The sequence below is a fragment of the Pseudonaja textilis genome, chromosome 2 (genome assembly GCF_049901715.1).
Source record: "Pseudonaja textilis isolate UNSWEBS1 chromosome 2, rPseTex1.2, whole genome shotgun sequence".
NCBI lineage: Eukaryota > Metazoa > Chordata > Lepidosauria > Squamata > Elapidae > Pseudonaja > Pseudonaja textilis.
In genome coordinates, this window is record NC_141991.1 from 169,371,442 (window position 1) to 169,395,163 (window position 23,722).

Sequence of the window (23,722 nt, forward strand, 5' to 3'; positions counted from 1 at the left end):
GGGAAATTCTGATCCCCATTGTAAAACTCTTCTTAAAATATCCTGGGCGTATATAAAAATTCTCAATTCAAATCCAGGTGGAATTATTTGCTATGCTCCCTGACAAATGGCACACTGAAAATAACATCATGCCACCAGTGGGCACTCTGAGCCTTGCAAACCTTCTGCAATATTAAATCATATTTTTACAGACCACAAAACAACTCCAAATCTCCAAATCATCTTTTTCATTATCCATTTCCTGTATCTGCAACGACCGCTCTCTTTGAGAGAATATATGTAAGCTCTTACTAGTTATGTGGCCAAAAAACTTCCTAGCCATGATGGCTTTCATGCATCGGCTATATATTTGATAGCCTGATCTGGTGAAGATTAAGGCTGCATACCCGCAACTGAAATAACAATACGAGCCCAGGTGGATATTTCCCATTACTTAATTGTGCTAAGGCAGCCTCTTAGCAAAATATTAAATCACAGTTAAGGAACAACAACAATTCTGATCAACTAAAATTTTAAACCAGCATTAAAGATAGTTCTTAAATTATAACTACATTTGGGACCAGAATTTTCATTGCTAAGTACAGCAGTTGTTAAGTGAGTTACACCCAATTTTGTAACCATTTTTGCCACAGTGAATCACATGAACATTAAGGAAACGCAGCTTCCTCTATTGTTTTTGCTTGTTGGAAGCTGGCTGAGGAGGTCATCAATTGCAATCACATGACACCGGGATGCTGCAACTATCTTAAATACATGCTGTTTGCCAAGCAACTGAATTTTGATTATGTGACAATCGGGAAGTCACTTTTTCCAGTGCTGTTGTAATTTTAAACAGTTGCTAAATGAATGGTTGTAAGTTAAGGGCGACCTGTATTATTTGCTATTATCAAGGTACAGTTAAGAGAGATGGCCACCTTTAGCAGGGAAGAAGCACTGACTGCCTTCCCACAAAACAGGGATTTAATTTAATTTTATTTATTTATTTAATTTAATGTAATGTAATGTCCTACCTGTCAATGAATACTTCAACTTCAACCATAACAATAGAAGAGCACACAATAGATACAAATTCAAGATTAATCACACCAAACTCGATTGCAGGAAATATGACTTCAGCAACAGAGTGGTCAATGTCTGGAATACTCTACCTGACTCTGTGGTTCTTCCCCAAACCCCAAAAACTTTAACCTTAGACTGTCTACTATTGACCTCACCCCTTTCCTAAGAGGTTCTGTAGGGGGCGTGCATAAGCGCACCAACGTGCCTACTGTCCCTGTCCTATTGTTTCTTTTTATTTTTCTTATATGTATCCATTTCATGTATCCATAACTATGTTTATACTTATACCTGTTATCTTATAATCGCTTGACAAAATAAAATAAATAAAAATAAATAAGTAATTCCAATAACACTTTATTGAAAATCATTCTTGCAGATAGTCATATTAATCATGGCTTGCCACCACATCTTCATTTGTTTTTTACCAGTACCTGAATAAAATTCATATGGCATATATATGACACATTGTATCTTACCAGATTTATATTAAGTAGGTCATATAATGCTCCTTAGACCCAATCCTGTAGTTAGGATTCTTTGTAACAATCACAGCCAGCCTTCCGGTTTGAGTTCTTTCGGTGACAGACAGAAATCCGCGATCGTGCGCGGTTTCAGTCTGGGCTCGCCACTGGAGCGCCCCGAGCCGGCTGGTTTCGGGGCCAAGCCACCCCGTAGAGGTGGTGAAGAGCGGGGAGACTGCCAGCAGGGTTGAGGAGAGCTGCATCTCTCCTCCTCAGCTGGCCATTACTCCCTTTCCCGAAGGCGGTTGCAGCGGTGGTCAGAAATGGCCACCTCAAAGAAGAACTTGACCGGAAAAGAATGTGCAGGAGGAAGATAAGAAGTGAAAGTTTTGGCTGACCAGGTTAAATTGCAAAAGCAACAACTAAGGTACCCTGGAATTTAAACTAAAAAAAAATAACATCGTTCCCAAAGAAGAGTCTGAAGCAGCGAAGGAAAGTGAAAAGGGAGAGGTTTGGTTTTTTTTTTTCTTCTCTCCCTTTCCCTATACTGACAACTAAGAGACTTCAATAAGAAATCGGGGAAAAAATCCGCTTTGACATCAACAGGCAATTAAGCTGAAAATAAAACAAAACGTCAAAGGGATAATAAAGATTTCTGGACACTAAAAATTTTTATAAGGAGGAAAGGAGAGAAAAAGAATAAAAGGGCAGGATCTGGAAAAAAGGGAGGAGACTCCCTGGAATTAAAAGGAATCTACAGTAAAACTTCCGCAAGACTTCTAAAAGATACATTTTAACTGAAACTTTGTAACTAAACAGTAGAACCCCAGGAAGAGAAAGTGAAGAAAAAGAGCAAAAAGAAACAGCTTGCATGTATTTGGATTACTTGGTGATCTTTGGATTCTTGGTTATTGCATTTGAATGACTAAAATTAATCGGGTGGTTGTTTAAAAATTTATACAATGGCACTACTTCTGGATGAATTGAAAATTGAATTTAAAAAGTACAAAGAAGATGCACAAGAAGGGAGAGGTTCTTTTGGCTTCGTTTTTCAATTCTTAGAAATGGAGATTTGGAACTATGAGAAACAACAAGAAATGTCTGCAAAACAAGAAGACTGGGACAAAGAAGAAGCCATCTTTAATGAACAAGCCATTTTATGTGGGGAAGAAAAAGGAAAGGGGGGGAAAGAGAATGGAGAATTTAAGACTTAAAAAAACAACCAAAGAAAAGAAAAATAGTTCGAAAAATAAGTATAATACTGGAAAGCAACAGAAGAGGGGAATACAGAAGAGAGAAATAGAGGTAGAGAGACAAGGGGGTAAAAAGGGGAGAGAGAAGAAGGAAAGGAAAAGAAGTTACAAAGGACCGGAACAAGATATACAGAAACAGAACCTATTTAGAGATAATGGGTGAAAATTTAACTGAAAAAGGGATTCTGTAAAGGTACATAAGATTGTATTGTTATATTAGTAATAAAAATAACTTTAGAAAATTGGAAACAATGTATGATTAAAATGAGGGATAAAATAGTTCCTGTAATCTAGTGAAATGTTTGTTAATAAAATAAATAAAATAAAATAAATGAGAAAATAGAATTAGGAAGGGACAGGAACATTTTAATTAGTTGTTTTATAAAATATAAGTGGGGGGAATTAATTATGGAAAGCTTATAACTGTTCCCATAGAAGTATGATATTTAATTGAAAAGTAATGTTAAAGAAGTTAAGATTTTAATATTAACATTGATAGAATTGAATTGGAATGGAATGTGTTGTTTTAATTACATATATTTATAATTTTTTCTTTGTTTAAGAATATAGTGTGTATTTTAAGAACGTACCAAGCAGAATCCGAATGGAAGTCATTTATTATATTGAATGTTATAACTTTAGGGTATATATTGAAGCCTAAATAAGAGTTAAATGGATGAACTTAAAAGATATAAAGGCGTCATGCTCCAATCAGTAACTATAGGAGAAACTTTGTTTAATGAGAAAAGATAATTTCAAAGATAATTGAAACAGGACAGAAAAAAATATAAATATAATGATTTGAATTGAGACGAGATAATTAAAATAAAATTGAGAAAATTAAAAGAGGGGAGAAGCTATGCAGAAAATGTAAAACAGTAATAAGATATGGAATAGAACAGAAAAATGAGCATGAAATTGAATTTGTGTCTGTACGAAGAAATGTAACCCGGGATTTTGCTACTTTCAAAAAAGATGTTTTATTTGTATTTTTTTGTGAAAACTCAAATAAAATTTACAAAAAAACAACAACAAAACCCCATAGCCAGGAATCTTGGCTTACAAACTTGTTATTCTGTGTGCTATCCAAATTATGAAATTAAAACAAATATTAACTATCACTTCCTGCTGCCGGACATTAGGTTAGGTATTAGGAACCAATTCCCCCCCCACAATCTATCTTTGCCCTCGGACTCACCCATGTACAATGGTTCTAGTCTCAATCAGGCCATCTGCCTATTTTTATTTTTTACAATCCCCTGCTGGTCAACCATGTTTCTGGGGGTATCACAGGTGGTGAGAAACAAAATAGATGGAAACCATTATCAACAGCGGTCTCTCTGAATCATTGCCTGGGTGTCTTATGATTAGCCAAGGCATACTGTGCACAAATATCTAATGATGGGCTAATGTTAATACACCATCATAAGGCTGAAGTTAGAAAGAGACGGGCTTTTAAAAAAATTACAATCAGCCTTCCTTCCAGAATTAATTCGACAATTTTCCAATTTAACAGAAGTGCGACATTATTTTGGACTCCCCAGAAACGATCGAAGGCAGAACATTAAGCTTCCTATCTTCACATCGCTAACATTTATTGAATGTGCTGAACTGACAACCACAGCATGAATTATAACAAACACCTTAGGTAAGTATATTAATAGTAGTAAACTATGATATCTGTATAATAGTAAGGTAACAGCTCTCTTTATATAGAGCATGAGAAAGAGATACTGGTATATGACTGGAGCACTGAACAGAAGTCTAGAGGACAGAAGGCATGTCCTCTATCCACATTTTTAAAAATTCAGCAAAGGTATTTTTCTTCTTAAAAACGTCCTTAAAATAATAAAGAAGCTGGATATAACTAAAACTTTGCTGTATAACATGCCTAATGACTTTTAAAGTTTGTCTTGGCTCATACAAGGCCAGTGTCCAAACTGCCACAAACATCCTTTCACATATAGGGAAGAGAAAGTGGCTGACAGAACTGAGAAACACCCAAGCTAGGCAGACACAGCTCCTGTATTGTTAACGGAAGCATTGTGCATGAACTGTCGTGACACTTACGGTTATGAGCTACACTGAAAGAACAAACCGAAACAAAACAAATTCTTTTGGAGACGGGGAAGTATGTTGCAATATAAAGTTAGATGAAAAATTAAATGGCATAAAACAATTGAGACGACAGCATGAATTGCTCCACCAAATCCACATCAATCAGCTGTGATGAGATGCCAAAAGGGTTACCCATCATCAATTACAGCCTTTTCCTTGATATGTTGGTTGATGGCATAATACCAGCCCTTAGAAAAATGCAGCCAACTCCTGCCAGGCTGCCCAGGGCTCAGTGGGTATGTTCAACTATTCCTTCATTGACTCGGCCAGGTTAATATGCTATGACTGGCTGCATGTCATCCTGGCAGATAGTTGCTGGTTGCTTTTCTTTTCCATAACTGTGCCTGCTCCATAATCTCAGTACCTGCTGCTAGAAACGCCTTTCTGCCTCCTCCCTTCAAGATTTTGGTTTCTTTATTTGTCCTTTATTTTCTTTACAAACACGGTTTACCACCTCAATTTTGTACTTTTTCTGATGTTTTTGGACTATCTGCTCTGCAGTAATATGAAAGGGGCGTTGGTTCTTACCTGATACGCTTCTTTTCGTAGAGCTGTTGAGAGTGTCCAGGTTGGGAGGAGCTCCAGTCTCGGCTCTTCCAGGCTGAGCTTGAAAATTGAGGAACGCCCCTCACCGTCACATGGTCCTCGGGCACTCCCCAGGTTTTTGCACAGACGAGAAGGAAAGTCCTGTTCTCATCACACTCAGGAAAAAAATATATTAGATTGCTCGGTCGAACAGCCAGGTTTCCCACCAGACGGCCTACGGGTGGGGCTGGACACTCTCAACAGCTCTACGAAAAGAAGCGTATCAGGTAAGAACCAACGCCCTTTTCCATAGAGCTGTCTCGAGTGTCCAGGTTGGGACATACCAAAGCTTGGCTAGTCCTGCGGGTGGGGCCCCGTCTGGAATAGAATCTCTCCTGGAACCCTGATGACCCGCTGGAAGGCATGCCCAACAGGAGAAAAACCCTGGATGTTGGAATGTCTCAACAAGGGGCCTAAAGAGGAGGCGGAGCTATCCGGGAGGCAGTCCCGCCAAAGAGGCCAACAGGTGTGCACTGGGACCGGGATTCAAGAAACTGGGAAGATCGACCGTGTTGGGAATTCCCCTGGGAGAACTCTGGGACAGAGAGAAGGAGGGAGGCGCAGAGATCTGTGTGAGGCCCGGGAGCGCAAGAAGGGACCCCGCTAGCATTGAATGGGGGTAGATGTGTTGCCGACCAGTTGCCCAGGGCAGGGTGAGGAGGACAAGAGTGCTCCTGGGGTAGGAGCCTGTTGCAAGCAGGGGTTAAAGGTCGGAGTAGAGAAGGCCTTCTCGCACTCCTTCCTCTTTTTTTTTTTTTTTTTTAAAGGACAAGCGCCTGAGGGCGACTGCATTATCGAGAACGACGGAACGAACCTCTCCCGGATCCCCGGGAGGGCTTCCTGGAAGAAGTACCTCCGGACCCATCCGGCTCCGCCGGTAGGGAGATCTATAGGGAGAGGATCGGTAGTATCTGGCAAAGGAGGAGGAGGAGAAGAACCCTGGCGAGGAGAGGGGGAGCCTCTGAAGTCGGACCTCCTAGAGAGGGAAGGGAGGTATTTGCGCTTGTTCCGGTCTCGCCAGGAATGGGTCGAGAACCGGTCCAAATAACTTCCCCCAGAGATGGGGGCTGTTGCTAGCTTAGTCTTGTTTTTAACGTCCGCTTGCCAGTGGCGGAGCCAGAGTAGACGGCGGGCGGTAACCTGGGACGAAATGGCCCTGGTGGAGAACTTTGCCGCCTGGAAGGTGGCGTCTGCAGAAAACTCGGCCGCGGCCAGGATCTTGGCAATGTCCTGGTGCGCCCTGAGATTGGCTGTGGGGACATGCTGCTTGAGCTGCTGGAGCCACTTGATGGAAGACCTGGTGAAAACGACGCGCGGCAGTGGAAGCCCTGACTGCCCAAGCGCCAGAGAGGTGAGCGGCACAGGGCCAGTTCAGCTCGCTTGTCCTCGGGCTGGAGAGCATCGAGTGAGTCGCTGGGAGTAGAGCGGGAAACCAGGCCACCACGGGCTCGTCCACGGGGAGGGGTCGAGCAAGGTGGAGAACTGCGGTTCCAGGTTAAAAACCGCTTGTCCTGGGCGTTGGGGGAGGGGGCCCGAGGAGGCCAGCTGCCTAGAAACCATGTCTGAGAATATGGGCGGGACAGGGATCACCTCAGTTTCGCCACGGGCTGAGAGAAGAGAGAGTCGGGAGGAACCCCTGCCGCCGCTGGGTTGGGTGGGGAGGGGGTTCAGGCCCGAGGTGGTCCTGGCTTTGAACAGGAGGGACCTAAATAGGTGCGGTTTAAAGAGCCCTAGAAACGCTGGCTGACCTGGAGGGAGGCCCTCGTCCTCCGACATGTCCCCTTTTAGGGACCTGTTCCCGAAAAGAGTTCACTGCCTATGAGGGACCTCATGTCAAGGTCCTGCTCGTCCCCAAAGAGGGAAGGGTCCCGGGTTCTGGGCCTCCATTCCCTCCAACTCCAAAGGTAAGGTTAAGTCCTCTTGGGAGTTGCCTGACCATGCGAGGCCGCTGATCCTAGAGCCTCGGGGTCGCGGGCCGAGGAGCCAGACCGGCCAGCTGCTGCATCTGTTGCGCTACCCTTTGCCGGATGGCCAGCTCCATAGCCTGCATTAGGTTTTCGGGTATTTCCGCCATGGGGAGAGACTCCTCCGGGCGCAGTTCTACAGCAGTGGTGGGCAAGGTGACCTCAGGGGCCTGTCCAGGCTGTGGGGGAGAAGCAGAAGCAGGAGGGGAGGGAGAGGAGGATGGGTGGAGGTTGATGGAACGGAAGGGTCCCGGGACACAGAGCTTGACTCCTGAGAGCGTCTGTCAATTTCCCTTCGAGGGCCCTGTGTCGCCTGAGGGCATCCCTTTGGGAAGCTTTGGATGGTTCCTGTGCCTGTTTGCGCAGGTGGTGGGATTTGGCCTTGGCCTTCAGAGAAGTGCCACGAGAGGTATTGTCGTCTGCCATCTGGAGAGGAGAGAAAAAGGAAAAAATTTTCTGGTTAATGCGAGGCGGTTAACGGGTCTGGGTACAGCCTAAGCAGAGGCTGGAACTCCCAGTGCTCGTGTTGCACCCCTTTTTGTCAAGGCCACAGAATTGTTCTGTAACGTGTTGGGAAGTAGGGCTCAGCCCGGGGCCAATCAGCCAGAATGAACGCCAAGCTGTCCCTGCCGGGCGAACCGGGAAGGGACATGGCAAGCAAATAACTCCTTAGTTGGGGGAGACTTAGGCAGAATTGCAAGGTATTTGAGCAGTCCCAGGATCTGCCCAGGAGTCAGGGAAGCAATGCGGCCTACTGGTAGGCCTCTGAAAAAAACCAATGACCCTGGGGCCGCAGGCAGAAGGGAATAATGTAAGCTGAAACCAGGTCTGGATGCGGCCTACGGGAGGCCGGGAATCCCAACGCACGTTCCACGCCCCTTTTAGTAAAAAAATTTTTCTGTTTAAAATAGAGGTTTGGTACGAACCAGGGCCTAGCCCAGAGACCAATCAGCCAGAAAGGTGAACGCCAGGCAGCTACCCCTGCCGGACGGACCGGGAAGGGGTGAGGGGGGCAGAGCTGCTACTTCGCCTGCTGGGGAAAAAGGCTGCAGGGCCAACAGACCCTATTTCTGCAGGAGGCCTGTTGGTAGAATAAAAGACAGGCTGAGACAAGGGAATCCCAGGCTGCCTAATAGTCAGTTAAGGCTGCGGCCTGTAAAAGGGCCTCTAGCAATGGCGGACGGCCATGCGGCCACTCCCAAGATGGAGGCCGCTCCAGGACACACCCAAGATGGCGTCCATTCCAGGGCACACCCAAGATGGCGCCGTCCAGGGCACACCCAAGATGGCGGCCGCCCAGGACACACCCAAGATGGCGGCCGCCCAGGGCACACCCAAGATGGCGGCCGCTCCAGGGCACACCCAAGATGGCGGATGCCACAGGGGGCCCAAGATGGAGGCCGCAATAACGGAGGCAGCCCCAGCGGCGGTAAACTCCCAGGGAAGATTAGAGCCCTTGGGAGAACCAGGAAGCGTGCACCCTGGGCTAGAAGGCGTTCGGGGGAACGGCGGCTAAGGCGAGGAGAGGCAGGCAGAAACGAAGCGGCTCGCGCGGAGCGATTAGGCGGCAAACGAAGCTGGGGGAGCGCTCGGCGCTGCTTTCTCCCCTTAAAGAAACGGCTCGGATATTAAAAACACTCCCTGGGAGTTCAAACCTGAGTTCCTGCGCTGCCTGCCGGTAATCCACGTGAAAAGCGATGAGAGAAGAGGCCTAGAATGTTGAACGACCGGAGCAAGGGAAAAACAGCCTGTTAGCCACGAGGCTGAGCAAAAAACTGGGGAGTGCCCGAGGACCATGTGACGGTGAGGGGGCGTTCCTCAATTTTCAAGCTCAGCCTGGAAGAGCCGAGACTGGAGCTCCTCCCAACCTGGACACTCGAGACAGCTCTATGGAAAATCTAGAAGGGTTTTCCTTTACAGGAACGGGTGGGTATGTGATTACAAACTGTTTAGGATAAATTCTACACAGTAGCTGGATAAGATGTTATTACAAAGGACTGAAAATAATGTTTAAAATATAATTATGAATCTAGTTATGTAAAATCAAGGTGGAATTAAAAACACACTAACAAAGTTTGTATAATTAATGGTTAAAAGGACAGCACCAAAAGTTGATAAACATGAGTAGTAGTCCTGTCTTAGGCATGAACCAAATGGGCAATTTTAACCCATCACTCCGTCTCAGGCCTAGAAAGGAGGCAGTAAAAAAACATTTCCAAAAATGTAGTTTCCAGGAATCGAAACTGACTAAAAAAAAAAAGTCCTATCATTATTAAAGGAAAAAGCAATAATCAAAAGGACCACTCTTTCATTTTTTCCACTCCCAATTTCAGCAGTCAATACGAAATGAATTTAGCCATTAACTTAAGAAAATAAATACTACACTATGAGAAATCATCCAATATAAAAGTCTATGAATGTTGCATTGTGTATTTTTGATGTACTTCAATCCAGATGATTAATATTACACTGTTTAAATGTGCACAGACCATAACCACCATCTGGTTCCTTTTGGGTTAGAATTAAACATTTCATTTATCGTTCATACTCTCTAATTCAACACCCCTTACCCTGCTTTCTAAAATCATCTACTGTACTATTTAAATATAAAGATAAATTCACCAAGATGGAAGGGTAGATGACTTTATCATGTTAGTTATCTTATTATAGAGAATAAATCCATCGCTATGAAATACTCTATATACAAACAGAGAGAGTGAGCAGGTGCTCCAAGCCATTCTAGTTTAGCTACTGCCTCTTTTAGCAAGTTTGCAATTACAATGGTAATGAAAAAGTAGCTTTGCAACCAGTCCACATATTTACAGCCTTTGCAGATGTGCAAAGCAAAGGAAAACTGAAGTAACATCAAAAACTCAGTTGCCATTTCACTCAGTGGCCACTTCACTTAACAATCAAGTTGCCGGTCCCAATTGTGGCTGCTGACTTATCTTCAAAAGCACCACATAGGCCGTCAGATGCATTCACTGCAAACATTTGAGAAATAGTCTTTCATTGTTTTACTGGCAAAGGTACAGACAGTTGTCAACTTACAACAAATGAGACCAGAATTTCCATTGCTAAGCAATGGAATTGTAAAGCAAGACTCCATTACTTAGTGATGGCAATCCCTATAGTCCCATTTGCTGTTGTTAACTGAATCCCATAGTCGTTAGGCGAGGCAACGTCCTGCTGGCTTCCATGACCAAACTCATTGGGAAAGCAATCAGAAAGTTTCAAGTCCTAGGCTAGCAGCCAGGTTAACCTGTTGGCTTCTTCATTGTTTTTCTGGGGAAGCCAACAGGGAAGGTTGAAAATCATAATCATGTAAATTGCTCTTGACAACCAATCGTAAACTGAATGGTGTTGCCAGGGACTCAGATTGGGATTACATGACCATCAAGGTGCAGGAACAGCTGGAACGCCTTCGTAACTTGGAATAATCTCTGACCAAATGGTTGTAGGTTGAGGACAGTTGATTATGAGAGCCAGTTTGGTGTAGTGGTTGAAGTGCTAACCTAAAAAGCAGGAGACTGTAAATGCTAGTCTTCCCGTAGACAGAGCTGACTGGGTGACTGAGCAAGTCACTCTCTTTCAGTCAAGGACACCCCACCACAGGGTTGTTGTTGCAGGAATAATAGAAGGCAAAAATACCAAATATGTTAGCTGTCTTGAGGTGACAATGAATACACACATAACACACACACACACACACACACACAGAGCAGGTGAGATAAAAATATAATAACTAATAATGCTCAAATATAATTAAATGCATTAATTTCAATCTTTCTTATCTATGTTGGAAAGAGTGTAATAAAGCTGCAAATTGCTAACTCTTCTGTGACTCAGAATAGCTGCCTAAATTCCTACCATCCCAGCCTACAGGGCTTTAAAGGAAAAACATTTGTCTTCCATTTCTCACATAGAAGCACTGCTACTATCTCCTCTAAGGAGACAGCAGAGCTGTGAAAAAAAATTTCTGTGTGCTAAGCTACTGTACCAGTAAACTTCTGAATATTTTTGTACAGCCAAATGTTCTTGCCTGCCCCTTCCAATGTCACTGTTTCTACATCTTTCAGACAAAAAAAAAAGTCATTTGCAGGGAAAAGGTCTGTTACCTCTCTGTTCAAAACTGGTGTGCTCTTGTCATTTCTTTTCCTGTTTGTAAACAGTAACAGTTGAAGCGCTCATCAAAGTGTTCACATCAAATTTAGTAAGAGACATATCACAGGGAATATGTGCCCAGACTACAGGATGTACACGACAATGATATAAAACTGGTACGTGCACACACAAACATACACACATACATATGAACACACTCCTAAGCAAAAGAACTGAAAACCTAGGGTAGAATTTGATGCAAGATCAAAGTAACCTAATGAAGAGAGAAACAGAAAGGAAAAGTAGGAAGAAGAAATATGGAAAGATAAGAAAAGTAGGGAGATAAACAAGTTACAAAATCCTCTCACTAATTCTAAAATGCTTTACTGTATACTTTATTGTTCAGAGAGAACTGGAAGAAAGCATGTATAAGCAAAGTATCATGTAAGATATTCTTTTCCTCCTCTGATACAATAGTCTCAATTAATTTTTTGCCGGCAACCAGAAATTGGACTTTTCAATTGCTCAAATCTTTCCTGTACATACGTAATTTCTATTATAGTCCAAAACCAGTATAAAAGTAACCTCCTGAATTAAACTTCATCCCGCGTTAAGAAAGCCCCAGACAGACATTCCTAACGCAGTTTTTTGACAAAATATTATAGATTGAAGACATTCACAGAATTAAGCATTCCACTAATCTACTAATTGCCATGCTCTGCATATGCCTCAAAGGCTTTCAGGCTGAGCAACTGCAAACTTTTCTACATCAAATTTAAAATGATAGGTATTCATTATGTTGTGCTTTGTATCAAGACCTTCCAGTGTCCCATTGCCATTTCCCACTGTGTTCTTGACCTGGAAAATAAAAAGAAAAGCTAATTTTATGCTGAGTGACTTTGGAGCAAGTCACATTTTCTTACCCCAGCTACCCCATAAGGTTGTTGTTACAGGGGAAAATAGGAAAGAGCAGCCAGACTTCTCATATCTAGCACTGGTCCATATAAGCCCATACTTCTCACTGACTTAATCAGTTTCAGTTATGTTATTTTATTTTTACTTTGTTTTGTGAGTGCACGTAGGTGAAGTGTCACTTATTTTGGCTATATCCTGCAGCCGAATTCACTGGAGAAAGCAATTATGCTGGGAAGATTTAGCGGATGGCTGGACACCAACCAACTGCCACCAGCCACATCATAGAAAAACTCAAAGAAGCGGTGCAAGATTGGAAGATGTGGAGAGACCTGCCCAAAGAAACCCCAAGAGTCAGACACCACTTAATGGATAACATCTTTATCATATATGTGAGAGCCATTTAGTGTAATGGTTAAGACACCAGGTTAAAAACTCTGAGTTCCAATCCCACCTTAGGCTCAAGTCCAGCTGGTGACTCTGGGCCAGTTCCTCTGTCTCAACCCTAAGGAGGAGGCAAGGACAAACCACTTCAGAAAATATTGTCAAGAAAACTGCTGGGACTTTTTGTGTAGTTGAAGGAGTTTAGACTGACCTAAAGGTGCACTTTTGCACAGGTGCATAAACACACAAATGGGTATGCATATATTTGTGTTGTTATGTATGTGTGTGTGTGTAAACACAGATTTTAAAAATTGGTTTTTTTTCAGTGTGTGTTTGTGTGTGTGTGTGTGTGTGTGTGTGTGTAGGGAATGAAAAGAAAAACAGTTTTGGAAATCCCTGTTTTAAAAGGATCCTGTATTTTCTTAATAAAAGAAGTTCAAAAAACCTATTTCTTCATAGGAGGCACATTCTCATAGCCATATTCAAATTAGAATTTGTGACGTAACATGATGTAACATGACCTTTTGACTTAAAAAGAAAAATCAACGTGACTATATGTTACTCTAGCTCAGGGGTGTCAAACTCAATTTCACTGAGGGCCACATCAAGATTGGTTTTGACCCTGGAGGGCCGGTGGGGGCGTGGCCATGGTGGGCATGACATGGGACTGCACCTCTGCAGACATGGTTTTATAAACTTATAAAAATAGGGAGGCGTACATTTCTGTAATTTTGTTTTTTAATACTCACTTGAGCTATTTGATTATGAGAGAGACCAGATTAAGAAACTGATTCCATAGGAAGGCTAGGACTACAACATTGTTGACATAGGCTAGACTAGCAGAATCCTGCAAGCCTGAAAGGTAAAATATTTGATTTTTTCTCCCTTTTATAACCTTCTGAGTCACGGAAGGCCTCCTGGACTACTCCAAAGGCTCCCTTTTGCGCCTGGACCGCCTCCCAAAGGACTCCGGAGGGCAAAAGCGGTTAGGGGGGCGCCCACACCCCATTTTAGCTAGCAGAGGCCCCCCCGCGGGCCGATCTTTTGCTATTTCCAGACCTGCTCTGTGGGCCAGATCTAAACAGCCCGCGGGCTGGATCTTGAGTTTGACACCCCTGCTTTAGCTATTATAGGTCACTGAAGCACAAGCAGTGTAATCTATTTGAACATCATCATTCTATTTTAAAATTTCTAGAAAAACACACATAAAAAAGCAAAACAACAGATATTTTTACACAAAAGTTTTCCCCCCAAAAGGAAAAGAAAAAGGTATCAACAGATGAAACAGAAAAATATTTGTGAGTAAGTAAATGTCGTTTGTCAAGGAGAAACTGTCTCTGGCTGATTATAAGTAGTCTTGGACTTACAACCATTCATTTAGCAACTGTTCAAGTTATAAAGCCACCGAAAACACCATCAAAACTTGATCTATGTCACTTTTTTCATATGTTATAAATAGAAATGCTTTGATTTTAATATGAAGCAGAGAACTATCAAGCAGAATGTGAGCACGTTTACAGCAGTTACAATCTCTCTATTATCTACAATTCTACAAAATATCTGAAATATGAAAAAAACAGTGTAAAAACAGTGTAAAAGCTATAGAAAGATCAGCCAATAATGAAATCTTTCCCACAGCAATCTTTGTTGAATGTTCATTCTACTAATATATTTTCGATCTGTTTCTCCTATCATACTAGCTTAGCTCTAAGTCCTCCCTTGTTTTTTTTCTTCTAATTTTGAAACCATAAAAACCCTAAGCAAATTTACAATTCAAACAGTAGAAGAAAATACCCCTTAACTTATACAGGTTGATTCTGAATTAAATGACATGGAAGTTTTAAATCATAAGTTGGATAGAAGGACCTTAGTTTTAGTTATTTTTGGAAGATCTGTTTGTTGGTACATTGTCAGGTCTAAAGAAACCTCCAATGTAAAACCTTTCTTTCCCCCAAGTGCAAGTCATCCTGCAAATGCTGCCATTATTGACTTGCCTCCTAACATCTGATATAAGAAAAACAAGTTGCCACATTTTTTTAATGGCACACATACTCTCATCTGCCTCACTTCCAATTCTCTCCTCAAGGATACCAAAGAAAAAGAGCAAAAATCTGTAGTGGGGCATGTATCAGTCTACCCAAGAACTCAAGTTAGTTAATTACAATCTGCAAATACACCACAATACATGTTTGATTTCAGATATTTGTGCTTTTATCATCTTTTATATTTATTGTTTTTCTGTTTATTCTGTGATAAAATTCCAGGAGTAATTTTTGTTTAACCTTGAAATAACATTAAGCAGGTAACTAAGTAAGTAAATAAGTAAGTAAATAAATAAATAAAAGGAAAGAATCATTTACCAAAATCTACCCTTGTTAGTATGCACTGCATTGGATGGTCAGTTGTATGCCTTGTCGTTGTTGCACCACTTTCATAACAAGATGCACACAGATCGTAATCGTAGCAAATTAAACACTTGTATCTGCGACCTCGGAAATTGCCTTTTAAACATGCATCGCAGCTGACACCTGCAAAAAACAACAACAACAGAAAATCATTAGCCATTTGCATGAACAATCGACGCCTGTGCAATTTCATTACAATACCACTGTCCAGAATTATTATCAATTCTATCAATTATCTTATAGTTGAAAATTAAGGTTCGTGATTTCATAATTACCCCGAACATGCTTCTCACATTACAACAATCAGCTAAAATACTATCTGTATTCTCCGATAGGAGTCTCCAACATGAGGGGTTCCAGGTCGATTTTGAGAGCCATAATAATACTTACAAAGAGCAAGACCACTAAGGCATGCTTGCAAGTTTATCTCAAAAGAAGATGGCATTGTTTGCAGCCCATTTAAATGAGGTTAACATGTGAAACAACAGTAAGATAGAGAGATGGACTGGCAAGCAAGAAGGGATAGAAAAAGACAGTGCAAGCTTGCCTGCTGCCCAGAATAGAAACCACCTCCTTCATGGACTGCAGAAAAAAAGGAACTGTCAAATCTTGAATTTATAATCCTAATTTTCACCCCCTCCATCTCCCCTCTCCAGGAAAGACTTAGGAGACTGATGGAGATGTACAAAGCTGTGGAATTCAACAGGTATATCAGAGAAGCTGAGGCTAACAGGTGTACACAGAAAGAAAGCATTGTTCCATGTCCAGACAGAACAGGCAGGATGGCTGCATGTTTTGCCTCTTACAGAAATGCTATCAGAGCCAAGCTCAGGACTACAACTTCCTCTTTCCACTGGCCTGTTCCCCACATCACTGGTGTAGCTTGTTACCAGCAGCTGCTGTCCAGAAACTCTGGTAGTGACTACAGATGTTTATGTCAATGTATAAAACTTTCAAAGCTGCAGACCTAAAACGAATAAACTGATCTTTTTGAAAGGCTGGTGATGATCTGAATTTGAGATTCTTGTCCTAAAGTCCAAAGACTTTCTACACATTATTTTGGTAGTTCACACTACCAGATAAAAGCATTTCTGTACAAACCAAAGAGATATCGTTCTTATAATACATTTCATTCTGATCAGAGCATACTGACATAATACTCTTGTTTAATAAATGTATCTTAACTATAAAAACTACTGTAAGTTAAAACAAAAAAAGCTACTGAGATTACTGCTAACCCTTTGATATGAAAGGAATATGTATTGTTCTAGTTATATACAGACTAAAATTATCATTGGTTTGTCCATTAAAAGCTTATAGTTTAAAGGTGTCTAAGAAAAGCATTGATAAAATATCTCAAGCACAGATTAAGAGCATAACATATCATATCTGAAGCAGATAATGTCTGACATTAAAGTCATACCGCGTCCAAAAATATTCATATTAGCTTTGCAAATATGTCATACTAGCTTGATAACCGTATCACTACGAAACTATGTGGTCGGGCTTAGTTTTGGGGGAGGAAAACAAGGGAAAACAATTCTGCCTCTGCCTACCAGCATCCATCGTTATTCACCTGGCTAGCATCCTGTCAGTGTGTGACAGAGTTGAGGGCTGTTTGTAAACTGAAACAGTATTCGCTGTGTGAGCAGGGAGACAGCAAGGAGCCTGGGCATGGCTTAGCTCAACTGTTCTGTACTAAAGCTGCTTGGTGCTGTGAAACTGAAACTCCTCTCCTCTGCTTGTGTTTTGCATTTGGAACAGATTTCTTTTCAGGTGGGAATGGGGAGTAGAACTCCTTTAGTATCGGAGCGTATTAATAATAATATATGAAATACTAATGCTCTGATGGTCATTTTGAAAATTCCTTTCTTAGTGAGCACCTAGAAACCAAGAGCAACATACATGCCAAATTTCAAGTTTGTAGGCTTTACGGTTCTGGAGATTTTGTTATGATGTGTGACTGGTATTTCCCTTTTATATATAGAGATTTTTAAAAAATCAAAAATGTTATTGAATTTCAAAATCTTCCAAATCCTATTTTCTAGTAAAAAAAGAATCTGAAAACTTTTTCATTGTTCAAAACAGCTGAGCTGAAATATTTTACCAGAAGGGAAAGCAAAAAGTAGATTTGCAATTTAACATATATACAGTATGTTTATACATTTCTTCAAATGTGACATCATTTGAGTTCAACAATATTCATTCTAAAGTATTTAACTGACGCATTTAGTACTGCAACCTTAGTATGCTTAAAAGAGAATCATGGACTTATAAGAACTGGAAGGGACCATTTAGAAACATCAAGACTACCCGCCTCCTCCTACTCAATATAAAAAATATACTTTTTTTGTCTGTGTGTCCAGCCTCTTCTTGAAAATATCCCACTACATCTCTGAATAAAAAAAAACTAGTAAAGGCAACAATCACTCGATTAAATGCTATTCTTCCAATATAACTATTGGAAGATTCTAAATAAAACTAGCATTTCCAAGTTTCAGCACACAATGCATTCTAAAATATTAACATTTATTTCGCCCAAATTTTCCATCTAAAATGCTACAGAATTATTCTGCTTTTATTTTTAAACTTTCAGATGGAAGCTTAAAATAATTTACTGATAATACTGACCAAATGCCATGCTTCCTAGTTTCAATAAAAACTAGCAATGCAGATGTTTAGTTTCTCCCTCCCGATGATGTGGCTTTCATCAGCAAAGATTGGTCCAGACAATATTGTAATCAGGATTAAGAACCGGAAAGTATAAAATAGCCTTAATATTTTTCATTTGATTGGAATTTTCATGTCCTGAAAATATTGTGTCAAAGAGTAGAAAGCTTGTGCAGACTAGACACATATTTTGCTGTACTTTTGTATTCCTCTTTTCTTTCTTAGGAGTGAGTAGGTCTAATAATATCACTGCTTCAACACTTGACAGAAAATGAGAGGATTGGCATTGCTGCTGTTGTGACAAGTGATAGAAAGGCTGAGAAAAAGAACAGAATCGGCCCATCTCAAATTGTGGATAAAGATCATTAGCAAGAAAATATCAAAGAAAATCCCATTCCTGTGGCAGAGTCAAGCCAGAGGAGACTGCTGCTACTTGATGAAAGCTTTTTCAATTGTGTGAAAAGGCAAAGAGGCAGAAAACAGACTAGAACGGCACCCCAATCCAATGGGGTTCATTCTTTCATACTAAGTTTAATAAAACATTAAGATTCCATAAATTGTAGATTCTGCAACAGTTCATAAGGTATGCCAATCTGTTGGAGATAGTTTATTACTTCAGAATTGTTTTTCCCAAATCAAGTACCTCCGCCACAGTAGTCAACGATTATAAAAACTGCAGTCCGTTTGCTTTTTCCTAATCTAGGTTATTCATCCACCACGAAAGCAAGAGATACTGAAGAGTAATTGGGATTCTTCCCATTAAATTTGACTTTTCAGTACATGAAGCTTTCAATAAAAGTGTGAAAATTCTCACAAAAGTAAAAAACACTTTATAACAGATCAGGTCATTGCCAAAAAAGGGAAAAATGGAAACTATCTCACCTCCAAAAAAATTAGCTTCCAAGTTTTTACATAGAATAGGGAGAAGAAAAACAATAAAAAATAGAATGATTGCTATAAACAATATTTACATTGGCTACACCAGCAATTATGGAATAATTTTGGAAAATGGATTCATTGTTTTGCAACTGCTTCTCCAAGCTTTCCTGTCCTGAAAATATATTACTACAACCATGGGATCCTTGGTGCTGTCCAAGCATGGTGGTTTTCTTGTAAACGTTTCATTACCAAACCGAGGTAATACCATGAGTCCTAGTGGCACAGTGGTTAAAGTGCTGTACTACAGGCAAACTCTGCCCACAGTGTGGAGTTCGATCCTGATGGGCTCAAGGTTGACTCAGCCTTCTATCCTTCCAAGATTGGTAAAATGGGAATTCAGATTGATGGGGAAATATGCAATATATTTCAATGTTTTAAAAATTGTTTTATAGTTTTAGAATTGTAAGCTGATCAGAGTCACTTCATTGAGTTTGGGTGGCTAGAAATTGAATAAATCAATCAGTCATGATTTATGATGGCTAGGAGGGAGTGGGGTTTGCCCTTTTTTTTACATGCTAGTGGCTTGCCCTTTCTGTGTTGCTAGAAGTGGTCTTGGTGGTTCCTTGATTGGGCTGTTGGCTGCTGTTTGCTTGTTTGGCTGCATTGTTAGTTCCTTGACTGAGGTATTGTTTATTTGTTTGTTGGTCTACTGTGTTAATCTTTGTTTTTATCTCTGCTCATAAGGGCGTTGATTGCTGGTGGGGTGGCGTTTTGGTCTTTTTGTTTCTTTTTTGGCTTTTGAGGTTTATCAAAAGGGACAATCAGATTAAGTTAAGACCAAGATTAACACTAGACTTATACTAGCAATACTCATGCCATTGCCACTGTTCACCAAATCCCACCAGTCAGTAGCCAAAGACCCACCTCAATCCAAGATATAAGTCTACATTTGGGTGAGCAGTCTCCCAAGTGCGTAATTTTGATAATGTGACTATGGAACTGTTGTAATGGCCATAACTTTGAGGACCAACTGTGAGTTATTGTTTTCAGCACTGCTGTAATTTCGAACATTCACTGAACAAATAGTCATAAGTCAAGGATTATCTGTCTAACATTATTAGATAACAGTATTGCAACTTTGTAACATGAGTTCTGAACATTGAGCAGAGCATTTCAAACATTACAGAGTTAGGTTACAATTTTTTCAAACCTGCCTTGGCTATCAAGGCAAGATAAAACATTGTAGAATATATTCTAGTTCACAATATTTAATTTTCGTGATTGCTTATTTCAATAATTTTACAAAAATGTTTTAGGCATGACAGTGTTTTCTTGTAGAGATCAAACACTCAGAAATATGTTTGCAATACAGACAACTTATAATACACAGACATCATACATCTTGTTTTTAATGCCAACACAACTACCTCTAGTATATTATTGATAAATGATATATGCCAGTAGTGGGATCCTACCTTGGTTGCTACTGGTTCGATGGGTGATCATGTGTGTGCATGCGCACCCCCCTAACTTGCGCATCCCTAACGTGCCAATCAGCTGAGAGGATGAAGAAACGAAAAGCTAGGAGCAACCCCGCCCCTGCACTTTTTGGTCTTTTATCCTCTCAGCTGATTGTTGGAGGCTTTTCTCTCCCTCCTCTCAGCTGATCAGAGAACAGGTAGTGATTTTTACTATTGGTTATACTACCACTGATATATGCAGCCTATTAGTGGCAACTCAATAGAACTGCATTCCAAATCTGAGTTACACCAACATTTTCAGTTAACGCTCTTGTCATTTTAATGGAAGCCTATAGTATTCAAAAATGTAATGTTGAAAATAAAATTAGCTTTTCTATCTTTCAAAGCTGGAAACCATTTCTAACGTTATTTTATGCCTTCTTGGGCCCTCCCTGCTTAATTCCCCAACACAGCTGAAATGCCAATAGAAACAAGGTACAATCTTTCAACATTATGACATTAAAGAGTAGAATAGTAAGGATAAAATGGCTCACCCTAGTTTTGAAAATACTGTTTCTCGAGGATTTTCTCACCTTTGCTGTGCTTCTAACCATACGTGCATTTTAAAAAACTTAATACAGTATTCATACACAAAGAAATGACAAGATAAAATAATTACAATCAAATTTAAGTTTCCTTTCAGATAGGACATGATTGTAAGGCTTTGTCACAATGAAAGCCTGCAGGAAGCTTGTTGTAATGCATGAATCATATTATTTAAATTTTGTTACTCAGAGATCCGGAGCAGCGAGTAATTTAATGGATTTTTTTTTGCGTTAACCCCATTATTTCTATATTTGAAAGAAAAGCATGTTCACAGTCCTGTTTTAAGCCATGATTTACCTAGCATACAGGAAGATCTATTTTCAGTTCAAGGTAATTTTAAATGTTACAAATTACATTCTTAATGATCTAATTTTACCAACAACCAGATCAACTAAGTACTTTGTGCAGTATTGATTTCTAAAGCTACATCGCATCATTGTCTAGTAGTTGCTAATATTGATTCAAGACTGTAGAAAACACAACGCATCAGAGATTATAGGGATGTGACACATTAAGACCTCTCTCACTATATGGATAAATCTTATATGGCTTACATTCAAAAAGGTTTAGGAATCACAAGAGTATACACGAAACAGAAAATTATTTTTTATTTCAAGTGTAGAACAAAACAGTCTGACTCAAATGAATTCTGTTGAAACATTTCAACTTGGCTCTATTCCCTAGGAACAAAACACTATGAACAAAACTCAAAATATTTCAAGTACATAGAACAGTAATTAAAACTCAGGATCAGCTGCATTGAAGTGATATTCTCCATTGAATGCTACCCATCACTCAAACTTCAGAAATGTTTATCCAGGGGCATCACTGTTTACATTAGCATGTCACATTATAAATTCCACCCCTCCAACAGGAAGAATAGATAGGTGATTTTTTAAAATTATTTTTTTAACCTCTCTGGGTAGCTCAGTTACCACATAATAGCACAAAAAAGAATAGTTAAATTATTGAACATTCTTTTTAATTGGTACATCAGCCCTATGAGGCTTTCTTTCTTTTTTAATTTCTTTGACTAGGCCAGTGGTAGCTAACCTTTTTTGGCTCCTGTGCCGAAAATTACCAGCACCCAGAAGGCAATGCGTGCTGGGGCCGCCCACACCTCTGCGCATGCACGCGTAATCCCCCATGCCATGCATCTGTACATGCATGCGAGACCCCCCCCCATGTGTGCTGCACATCTCTGTGCATGCATGCGCATCTCCTGCACACCTCCACCCCCACACATCAGATACCGAACAATCAGTTGTTGGGCGACGCATGCACATGCGCAGTGGGGCTCTTCCGGGCAACCTCTCGCATGCCGGCAGAAGTGGCTCTGTGTGCCATTTCTGGCACATGTGCCATAGGTTCACCAAAATGGGACCAGGCTGTCAAAAATGTGATGCCTTTTTGCCAGATGCAAAAGAACTATGTTATTCTTCCTCAGTGCTTGTGCAAAAGAGTGGGTGTAAGAAAGAAAAAGAAGACCGCTAGAACTTCTTAACAGCATGAGTAACACAAATATTACAAAATGGATGAGAACACACAGACAGCATATAAACATTCATTCCCAGCCAGTATCTGAATGTAGCACTCATAGAACCTACCTATACATTTACACGGATTCTGTTTCTTGGAACAAAACCGATTTTTATTTCATCCTCGGGACAAAAAAGCATATTTTGGTTTATGCCGAACATACTAAAAAGGGCTCAATTCTTCGCAGTTGAAATGCTCTACCTTTCTCAAGGGATGACCAAAATATCCTAAGTGGGAGATATTGTTTTTGCGCTTTGAGTTCAAAACAAAACATCTATGCTGCGATAGTTTATCCTGACCACAAAACAAATATACTATTTTATTCCAAGATTTCTATAATTGGCTTTTTAAAAATCCAACATTGCAAAGAAAATGGCATGGACAAGTTGAATCCTGATCAAAACTAAGCAAGGAGAAAACCAAATAGAAATAAGGAACAGAAAAAAAGAGTGCAACAGGCAGAAGCAGAGGTTAATACTGCCCCTGGAACCCCGTCACTGAACTATTTGAATAAAAAACACTATAGTAAGTCAGGTATAAAAAAAGCTACACATTGTACATTCAGATGATGATGTATTAAAGCAGATAGTTCAGAGGACTCAACTCAAAAATAAAAGTAAACTTTTGTAATTTTAGGTTTTTGTCTGGATTCTCCTAATAATGAAAAAGTCTGTAAATATGAGCACATTGACCATTACATTCTAACTATACATACATTTTCTGACAGGCCAATTAAAAATTGCAATCTCGTGCTATTTGTAATGTTATCACAGTATTGAATTTAAAAACACTAGATGAAATATATCCCAAAGTACTGAAACAACTGGATAACTTGATGGATTGGACATACGTCAGAATTCTGGAGAACTTGTGAAGTATCCGATATACAACTGGAATACAGAAAATGTAACTCTTCAGAAAGAGAGAAAAGGAAAATTCAGCAAACTACAGACTGATTTATTTGAGAGAAACCAACAACCCAGAAAACTGGTAGACTCCCCTTCATCATATATTCAAGCATCTTTGTAGGATTCTACAATTTGGGCTCCTGTACTATGCAAGGGGCTACATGGCTTCCTCCAACTCTGTAATTAAAATGCAATGTTTTCAGGACAAGCAAACAAACAAAAAATCACGTTATCTCATATACCATATACATTATTTTTTAATTTTGGTTATTAAATCCAAATCATATTTTATATAGCTTCCTATCAAACTGAAAGCATGTATCAGAAATTAGAAAAGCTGTAGATAGAAAAAAAGAAAAACTTAATCAAGATAGAATTTAATATTCCATGAAGTACTTATTGTAATGCTAGCAAG

General features: G+C 40.3%; 1 protein-coding gene across 4 annotated transcripts in view; it reads right to left on the bottom strand.

Annotated features, from left to right (window-relative positions):
- The window catches only part of KCMF1 (potassium channel modulatory factor 1), a 57,643-nt gene that overhangs the window by 17,198 nt on the left and 16,723 nt on the right, over nucleotides 1-23,722 (bottom strand). For all 4 annotated transcript variants that reach the window (XM_087926411.1, XM_087926414.1, XM_087926412.1 and 1 more), the window contains exon 2: nucleotides 15,201-15,368. In XM_087926411.1, coding sequence (XP_087782537.1) covers nucleotides 15,201-15,368 — 168 coding nt within the window. The remainder of the gene's footprint in view (nucleotides 1-15,200; nucleotides 15,369-23,722) is intronic.